The 10272-nt window shown below is 51.5% G+C and overlaps 1 protein-coding gene across 1 annotated transcript in view; it reads right to left on the bottom strand.

Annotated features, from left to right (window-relative positions):
• The window catches only part of KNDC1 (kinase non-catalytic C-lobe domain containing 1), a 64054-nt gene that overhangs the window by 50314 nt on the left and 3468 nt on the right, over positions 1 to 10272 (bottom strand). The window contains exons 2-3 of the mRNA XM_003794047.2: positions 6703 to 6901; positions 6252 to 6310 (exon numbers count right to left, since the gene is read on the bottom strand). Of these exons, the coding sequence (XP_003794095.1) occupies positions 6252 to 6310; positions 6703 to 6901 (258 nt within the window). The remainder of the gene's footprint in view (positions 1 to 6251; positions 6311 to 6702; positions 6902 to 10272) is intronic.

Below are 10272 nucleotides of genomic sequence, written 5' to 3' on the forward strand. Positions count from 1 at the left end.
ATCTACCCACTCACACATCTACCCACTCACACATCTAACCACTCACACATGTAACCACTCACATATCTACCTACTCACACATCTACCCACTCACACATCTACCCACTGACATATCTACCTACTCACACGTCTAACCACTCACATATCTAACCACTCACATATCTACCTACTCACATATCTACCCACTCACACATATGTATCTACTCACATATCTACCCACTCACATATCTGTCTGCACACCCACCTGTCCATCTCCTATATTTTGAAAACGTGACAACTTGGCTGCTGGCTGACACCGACCCTGAACACCAACGCACCAGTCTCCTGCTCTCTCACAGCCCTTCCCTCTGTCCTCATCCTCAGCTCCCAACTTTGCTTTCCCACAGTGGCCTCTGGGGGCCTAGGGTGCAAACAAGGCCCCGGTGACTTCTGTACCCATGCTCAGGTCCCATTTGGCTCCGGCCAGTTCTGCCCCTGGTGTAGACTGTGGCTGCCATGAGGCAGGATCCCATCTACTCTGTTCTCTATGGGCCTGGATACTTGCTGAGCACACGTCTGCGGACCAATGACAAGCAGACACTCCAGCAGTGGGGGACAACCGAGCTCACTCTAGCTGGGACCCCTGAACCCTGTGGGGTGGGGGCCAACCAAGGTAGGCCCCTGGGGCTTCCTGAGCAGAGCGTGAGATGTCTTGGGGCTTCCAGAGATGTATCTTATACAGAAGAAGAGCCCAGTGAGGTACAAAGATGCAGGCCCTGCTCACTATTGCAGGCCTCCAGGTCCATGGCAGCTCCCCCTACCATGGACCCTGCACCAGTGTGGTGGCCCCTGCTTGAGCCCCTCCCTATACAGCTTGGGCACCAAGGGTTCAGCGTCGGGAAATCAGCGGCTTGTGTCCAGGCAGTGATCTCTGCAAGTGGCAGGGACACAGTACCTCCTCCCAGGAGGACCATCATCCCCAGAGGGCCAGGGTGTCAATGCTCCCATCTTGGCAGTTCACAGGGTGAGTGGGGCAAGAAAGCCATGGAGATCCGACCACTGTGAACAGGCTGGAGTCACACAGAGAGCCCAGGATGAGGAACGTGACTCTCCTCACAACAAAGAAAACCTTGACAAACTTCAAATGACAGGACACACGGGCAGCACTGTACCCACAATTTTATCGAGTCAGAAATTAAAAAGAGAAAGAAAAAGACAGGGAGCCCCAGTGTGTTCAGAAGTTCAGAAACAATTGTTCAGAACAAGTGCCCTCCTGAGGCCACACGTGGCATGATGGACCCATGGTCACACATGGCATGGTGAATGTGACACATGTTACACAGAAGGAGCCAGACACAGGACCAGCGCTGCACAAGTCTGTTCACTGGAGGCAGAAAGCAGGACCTCCCTTTGTCTGGAGAGTGTCACCCTGGGGCACGTGAGGCTAGTGCTGCTCTTCTCAGTGACCTGAATGCATTTGAGAAGGTTCATGAGGCCACATGTTGTGCAGACGTATTTCCTACGTGTATATCTCAATAAAAGCAAGAAAAAAAATAATCCATTGACATTGCAAAACAACACAAGAGCTAAAGAAGAAATCCTGGGAGAAATGAAAAACACTTAGAAGCACATAATAACGTAGACGCTACAGGGAAAGTCACAGAACACTCCCAACTGTGTGACAGGGAACCCATAGCCTAAGTGTTGACGCCAGCGCCAGAAAGCAAAAGGTGCAGAAAGCGAATGGGCTGAGTGGGCTACTGAAAACCAGTGCAGGGAAAGGAGGGTGAGAAGTGAGAAAACACCAGCGTTCGGGAGGGTCGGTCACAGGGCAGACGGGGCTCTGGAAAAGCTAAGGAGAAGGAGAAAGAGAAGGGAAGACAGCGCTGACTTCAGACCCAAAGCTGACTAAGGAATGCAGATTAGCCCTGTAACTATTAAAAATTGAGCAGTAAAAAAAGAAAAAAATTGAACAGTAATTAAAAATCTTTTCTCCAAGAAAACAGATGGCTTTGTAAATGAGTTTCAGCAGACTCTGAGGAAAAGACTTATATACACAAGGCAGAGAAAGAAAGAGCTCACATGGGGCTAGAACAAGCCCCAGGCTGGCACCCATCAAAACGTCCACAGAACAGAAAACTGGCCAGTCCCCGCTCAAAACACGCACAAAGCCCACAGTGAGCACTAGTAAATGTAACAGTGGGTGAGAAAGACAAGACTCTTAGACAGTCTAAGCTTTTCTAAGTAGGAAAGAGTGATTTAATAATAGAAAATAAATATGTAAATATTAAAATCTTAATAAAAAATAGTGCAATCACTTCAAAAGATGCAGAAGCAGCATTTCCTAGAGACGACATACATAGCACAAAAAGCTCAGCCGCACAGGGACCACATGGCCATGAACGTCCCTCTGGGGCGGAAGGTGGGAAGGACTCTTTAGGTCTGGGTAACTCCTCCAGGTGGTGCCCACTTGGGACGCCTTTCTGCTTCTTGGGAGCTGGGGCTCCAAAGGGTGAGAGAGGAACGGAGAAAGTGAGCACGACCACTGGGGGGTGAGGCCAGATTTTTACCAGTGATTTGACTAGGAAATCTAAAGGAATCTATAATCTATTATTTCCAAGTTATTGGAAATAATAAAAAAAATCAGCAAGAATGGCGGGATATAAAATTAAGATGGTAAAGTGAATTGTATTTCTATAGACTAGTAACAAGCAGAAAATATAATTAAAAAGCAGACTATTGATTTTATTTATTTATTTTTTTGAGACAGAGCCTCAAGCTGTCACCCTGGGTAGAGTGCCATAGCATCACAGCTCACAGCAACCTCTAACTTCTGGGCTCAAGCGAGTCTCCTGCCTCAACCTCCCAAGTTGCTGGGACCACAGGCACCCGCCACAACACCCGGCTATTTTTTGGTTGCAGCCGTCATTGTCGTCACACAGAGCCCAGGGCTGCCTCATGGGCTCTCTGTTATTTGACAGTTCCAGGCTGGGGATTCGAACCTGCCAGCTCAGGTGTATGTGGCTGGCGCCTTAGCCACTTGAGCCATAGGCACCGAGCCAGACTATTGATTTTAAAATAAAATCAGAAAACATCAAATTCTTGAGAATAAATGTAATAAACTCTAAAACTCCTTAGTAAAAAAAATTTTTTTGATACAGAGTCTTGTTCTGTCACCCACGCTGGAGTGCTGACAAGTCCGAGCAGCCTCAAACTCCTGGACTTAAGTGATCCTCTTGCCTCAGCCTCTTGAGTAGCTGGGACCACAGGTACACACCAGGACATCCAGCTAATTTTAAATTTTTAATAGAGACAGGGTCTTGCTCTTGCTTGGGCTGGTCTTGAACTCCTTTGCTCAAGGGATCCTCCTGCCTCAACCTCTTGGAGTGCTGGGATTACAGGTGTGAGCAACTGAGCCTGGCTGAATTTTTTTTTTTTTTTAATGTCAAATGAACTTCAGGTGGATCAAATGTGAAGCAAAAACTGACAATGCTTGGTGGGAAATGTCAGTGAATATCTGTTGGACCTTGAGATTGGGAAAGTTTCTTAAGACACAAAACCCTGGCTCGGCGCCTGTGGCTCAAGTGGCTAAGACGCCAGCCACGTACCCTCAAGGTGGCGGGTTCGAATCCAGACCTGGGCCCGCCAAACAACAATGACGGCTGCAACCAAATAATAGCCGGGCGTGGTGGTGGGCGCCTGTGGTCCCAGCTACTTGGGAGGCTGAGGCAGGAGACTCGCTTGAGCCCAGGAGTTGGAGGTTGCTGTGAGCTGAGATGCCATGGCACTCTACCCAGGGGGACAGCTTGAGGCTCCTGTCTCAAAAAAGAAGACACAAAACCCTGACAAGGAAAGAAGCACGAATCAACTTGCCTAATTAAAATTGAGAAGCTCTTTTTCATCAATAGATACCTGCAGGCGGCTTTTCCTAGTGTGTGTCTGAGAGGTTGCACGGCTCTCTCGACAGCACTGAGATGTCACTTGCCTGTCCACTTTGTTCTCTCTCAGCAGAGAGTGATGTGTGATGTCATGGAACAGTAACACAGACACTGCTGTGGAAACCCAGCTGCTTTCCATTAAGCCAGACATCAGGAAGATTTACGAGTATATAAAGCAGGCTTAAGCATCGGTTGCACAGTGGTTATGGTGCCAGACCCATACACTGAGGCTGGCGGGTTCCAACTAGGCCCAGGCCAGCTAAACAATGACAACCACAACAAAAAATAGCCTGGCATTGTGGTGGGCCCCTGTAGTCCCAACTACTTGAGAGGCTGAGGCAAGAGAATCGCTTAAGCCCAAGAGTTTGAGGTTGCTGTGAGCTGTGATGCCACAGCACTCTACCAAGAGCGACATAGTGAGACTCTGTTTCAAAAAAAGAAAAAACAAAAAGTATGTAAAGCAATGCCACTCTTCTCATGAATTTTTTGGGGAAAAACAATATTTTTCATAACATATGCTATGTTAATACACAACAGGATTACTGTTGTAATTTTAAAATGAATTAATAGTTAAATATCTTTTGATTTCTTAGTTTTTTCTTATAGTAAATACTAAGAGATAGAACCCACATAAACCAAAGCTCATGAGGGATCTCTATTTTTAGGAATGAAAAAGGGTCCTGAAACCAAAAAGTTTGGAAACCACTTATTTAAAGAAAGTACTGGGAAGACCACACTGGAGGTGGCATTCCCGAACCCGACAACAGGGACGAGAGTTTCTGCACCAGCAAAGGAAGCCCAGTTGACTAGAAAATGGGTCTTGACCAAAGACAGCCCTTCTCCCACGTCACAGCGCAGAAACACAGCCTGGCGTATCCTGCTGGCAGATCCCAACCCTGCCACACCCACGGGGTCACGCACACCTGTCAGTGGTGCACAGGTGGGGGCATCTGAAGAACCCATTGCCCAGGAGAAACTTGGGGGAGTACGTGCTTGGTGCACATGCCAGAACACACCTGGGGACACACACACGGCTCTCTCTCTCTCTCTGCGACAGCACCCACGACAAGCAGGTGGGTTGAACGTGGTGTTTCACCAGCGGAACATCATCCCTGTGGCAGTGAGCGTGTCAAGGGATTCCCAGAGGCCTACATGTAGCCTGGTACTCTTTTCGGAAAGTTAAAAATCACACACTTGAAATAGTATCACTTTTGAGGATACACAACAGTGAGATAAAAACAAAAAGGGGTGCAGACACAGGCTAGGTCCCATCATGGCAGGGCACGGGTGGAAAGAGGTCTTGGCCATCTGTTTGGCCTGGGTCATGGGCCCAGAAATGCATTTAAATGTTGAATCCATGCATGAACCAGGTGAGAACTGGCACAAGCCAGGGGTTTTGAGGGCTGGGATTTCAGACCCTTGAGGTCCAATAAGCTGAGCAGTGGGGCTCCAGCTCTGTAGACCTGACAGGGCGCTGGACATCAGTCTCTGGGGCGTGAGCTCACACTCACTTAAGTGAAAGTAAGCACAGAGGTCAGGCCCACAACTCTTACTCCAAGGTCAAATTTAAGCTAATGACACCAAGGCTTCCCTGGGAAGAGTTCTGAGTTTGTCACTGCACATTTATCTGTTAGCATTTGATTTATATTTTCTGCTATCCTATGGGACTGTGAGCTTCATGATGGTGGCACTGTGGATGGGCCATTCTCTCTCTACCCAATGGACAGACAGGTCCTTATGGATGGACAGGCAGCTTCAGATGGACAGAGTCTGAGTCTGAGGGCTGGGCACAGCTGAGCAGATGCCCATATGGGCAGCTGTGGCTCTGATGCAGTGGCCCTGGGGCTATGCCCTGGGGTGGGTGGAGTGTGCCTGGGAGCAGTCACTTCAGGTAGTCTTCAAGACTCAGGCTCTGGAGCTGTGAGGGTGGCGGCCACCAGAGCTCAGGACTTGCCACCTGGAGGCTGCAGGTCTCCTCAGGGCACTGAGAGAGACACACCTGCCAAGCCCCTCAGAGGAACCATGGTGCCTGCCCATCATCACTGGTAATTTGAGGGACTTTTGATATGTTACATGTGGTATAACTGCATCCCAGAAGTCACAATGTAAAGTTATTATAATGACAGACATGTCCAAAGCCACTGCTCTCAAACACAGAGCCATCACTGGGCTGCCCATGCATGACCCCAGCGGTGGACAGAGGTGGGTGCGCCCCAGTGACAGCCCCCTGCCCCAGCCCCAGTGGTAGGTTACGCCTTTCTGGAGTTAACAGCAAGGTGAAAGGACCCCAAAGTGACCTTGAAGGGGCTCAGCATATCCACCTGCCACACTTACCTCAAAGGTGTTTCCGGTCACATCGAACTCCGGGGGGACAAAAGCGCCCTCGGGGTCATCTTGAGGAAGGAAAGAGAAGGCTTCCATTCACTCACCAGGAAGTACACCGTGGCCAGCGGGAGCTTCGTCCTCCCTTTCTGATCTGGCTGACCCCCAGGTGTTTTAAGCATTTGAGGCAGCTCAATGGTAAGCATGGGAAACTGCTCCAAGGTGGGAGCACACAGGACTTTGGGGCTTCCAGAAGCAAACTGAGGCTGCCCACAGGGGCAGGCCAGCCTCACCTTGGAGGTGGCACGTCCACGCCCTGCAGGGCCACTAGGCCTGGCCCAGGGGACTAGGAGTGGCGTTTCCCCTTAGGGTGTGAGGCAGGAGCAGCCTGGCAATTCCCACCTAGCCCAGCCCAGCCCACGTGCCCTGTGCTCTTTGGCAGCTGCCCCACCCGCGGCCTCACCGCTAAGCTGCTCCATGAAGCACACGTTCCCGCTGGTGTTGAAGGCCAGGGTGTCAGGCGTGATGCACAGCGTCTGGAAGATGGCTGCATGTGCGACACTGCGCATGGACAGGCTGCACTCCAGGCACACGGCCCAGGCCTCCTGCTCACTGAGGCCGCTGTCCCGCAGGGAGAGGATGTCGGCCAGAGATACATTTTCCTGCCAAGAGAGGCCCGGTGTGACCCCAGCAGCACCGCCCTGTCCGGGCACCCCAGTGCTGAGAGGAATTCTCTGAGAATGGCTCAGCAGTGCTGCTGTTATGCTGGGGAAGGGTTTGGGGCAAAGTCTCGTTGTCTGGCTGTTGGTGGACTTAAGAGCTGTGGGACATCTGGTGGAACTGCTGCGTGCTGCCCAGAGCAGGTGTCTGCTCAAGGAGCAGGGAGCACAGCCCCTCTCAGAAGCTTGGCTGGAGCCAGAAAACTCATGCCCGGCTGAGACAATTGATCTTGGTGACACTCCAATGCCACAGGCTCACAACCCAGTGGTCAGAGCTGCCCAGGTGTGGCTCCAGTTGACCCTGTCTTAGTGGGTCCCTCTGCATGGCCAGACCGCCTAGGCCTCCCCACTTTGGCCTCACCTCCTGACTCTGAGAGCTCACCTGTGATCAGGATGTCTGCCTGCACACACAGTGTACACACACCCATCATACACTCATGGGCATACAATATCCCACCTAACGCATGACATTTTCATGTGTGTACACACGCACCCATCCACACATTGACACATGCCAACATACACTGACTCACACATGCATTCACCTACATACTAAGACACCAATGCCCAGGCACATGCAGGCTCCAATGTTTCTGTCCACTTCACGCAAATAACTTCACATACACGTTTCACACACACATGCCCACACCCACACTCCTACTCATACACACTCTCACATATATCCACACACAGTGTGCAACCACATTCACACAAACCAACTACCTACACTTTCTCACACACAGCCCCACATCCCCCCATACTCACATTCAGTACACACTCATACATAGACCCACATGTATACACCCACATGCACACACCAGACGCTCTGGGTTCCAGACCCTCTCCAGGCCTGTGGTGCCAGGGCCACCACCTCAGTGAGCTTGCATGTTTGTGCCACCACCCAACAAGAGCTGGAGGTTTGAGGAGCCTGGCTGGGGTTGCAGCCCGGAGTGTGTGGATGTGGCCAGGAGCAGGCTGGACACCTAAGCTAGGATGTGAAATAATGGCTGGACATCTAAGCTAGGATGTGTGCCCCTCCAGCACAGCCAAGCCACTAGAAACTAAAAAGTGACTCCTGGGTGGCGCCTATGACTCAGTGAGTAGGGCGCCAGCCCCATATACCGAGGGTGGCGGGTTCAAACCCGGCCCCAGCTAAACTGCAACAATAACAAAAAAAAGTGACTCCCATCCTAGAATTTCCCCCACCTGAAGTGAGTATTGCACCAAGCCCCCACAACCACAGGTGAAGGCACAAAAGGCTTAAGCCAAGGAAAGAGACACTCAGGCAATGGCATTTGGGTGCCAGCCCTCCAGCAGGGACCATCCCGCCTGCCTGGCAGGGAGGGGCATGATGGTATCACTTCCCAGCCTGACTAGCTCCTTCCATGGCAGGAATCTCCATGCAGTGTTCCTGGGTTTCCTGATTGAGAAAAGGTCTTTCTGATTTGCATTCAATCTATAGCCCTTTCTGTACTGCTGAGACTCCTCATGACTCAGGGGAACCTGGAGGTCTCAGGAGTGTGCATGGGCCTGGTTGCAGGGGTGCTTGGGCCCTGTCTGCACACACATATGTATGTATCACACCTGCACACATATGTACACACAACAGTGCACCTGCACACCATGCACATGGTTGCACACAGTTGAGTCCCTGTCTCACGTACACATGTGCATGCAAATACACACAGGCATGTGCTAAATAAAGTAACAAACAACTCCAGAAACACCATGGATTTGAGCTGTTGAGGGGGGAATGAAGCCAGCCTGTTACATTGAATCTGAGCCAGTCCCAATTCCAGCCTGCTCACATAGTGGGTGATGAATGTGCTGCCACGGGGGACCCAGATCAGGTGTTCTGCTGGCAGGACCACCTTCTGCTCAGGCCTCAGGAAGACGCCTGGTGATGGCGAGCCCTTTCCGCCTGAGAGGCTGGACCCTGCAACCCCTACTGCCAGAGGTGGGAGTGCTTAAATTTGGCAGGGTTTTCTCTGTATGGCTGTAGGAGTGGACTCCATGGGGTCTGTGGCTGAGGCTTCCACCCTCGGACAGAATAGTCTCAGCCACGCCGACTCCAACTGTTCTGGGATTCAGCTCACATAGGTGGGGCTGACTGCCCTGGCACACAGGGGCCTTGTCACATGCTGAGGGCTCCAGGCCCTGCGACTTCCATCCTACTTGGGCCCACAGGAGCAGTGACCCTCCCCTGCCCAAATGCACAGTGGTCGAAGTAGGGCACATGGGAGCAACAGACCGGCTTTAGTGCCAGGGACAGAGCTGAAAGGGGAGCTGGGTGAGACATAGATAGTTCTCTCAGGGTGGGCTCCCCGGTTCATGGGGCCCTGTGGCAGTAACCCTCTTCACTCCTGCACTTGCCTTCAGGGGGATCCCGTGGCCCACCTCACCACCAGGCAGATCCAGTCCCACAGGGAAGCCAGGAGGCGTCAGCTAGGGTGCGGGGCCCTGAGGGGGTCTTGACAAGAGCTTAACAGGGCCGTGACAGACATTTCAGAGGGAGGTGATGTGCTATGAATAGCAAAGCCAGCCCAGCTCTGGTCACCACAAGGACCCTTGGCAGGTTGGGGCATCATAGCTCCCACCCTGCTCCTGCCAACACGATTTGTCCACAGGCTATAGATCATGCTCTTCAGGCAGGCCTGGGGGGTTTTCACAGCCCAGTCTTAGGGTCACTGCGTCTCCTACCCTGCTCTGACTCAAGGTGGCTGTGGGTCTATGGGCGAAGACCACCCAACTCTCGTCCCCACCTTGCAATTGTGGGAGAAGGGATGTGGTAAGGCAGGCGGATGTGACCCCAGGGGTAATAGTGACACACCAGCTGGCTCCTGGGTCCACAGGGCAGGGCAGCTTCCCACCCAGGAATGGCAAAGGGTCCCTGCATTGGGGAACCTCCCAGGCAGACTTTGAGCTGAGGTTTCATGGAAACCTATCTATCATTTTTCATGTTTCAAATATACTCTCTTATAACCAATGGACTTTTTCAGCCTTGGGATTTTCTTTCTTTGGGGGCAGTTTTTGGCCAGAGCTGGGTTTGAACCCACCACCTCAGGCATGTGGTGCCGGTGCCCTACCCCTTAGAGCCCCAGGAGGCGCCCCCTCCTTATTTTTTTTTGAGACATAGTTTCACTATGTTGCCTTCAGTAGAGTGCCTTGGCCTTACAGCTCACAGTAACCTCAAACTGTTGGGCTTAAGCGATTCTCTTTACTCAGCCCCCCAAGTAGCTGGGACTACAGGTGCACACTACAACACCCAGCTATTTTTGTTGTTGTTACAGTTGCCATTGTTTTCTTTTTTTTTT

The sequence above is a fragment of the Otolemur garnettii genome, unplaced genomic scaffold (genome assembly GCF_000181295.1).
Source record: "Otolemur garnettii isolate 467f Iridium unplaced genomic scaffold, OtoGar3 scaffold00075, whole genome shotgun sequence".
Classification (NCBI taxonomy): domain Eukaryota; kingdom Metazoa; phylum Chordata; class Mammalia; order Primates; family Galagidae; genus Otolemur; species Otolemur garnettii.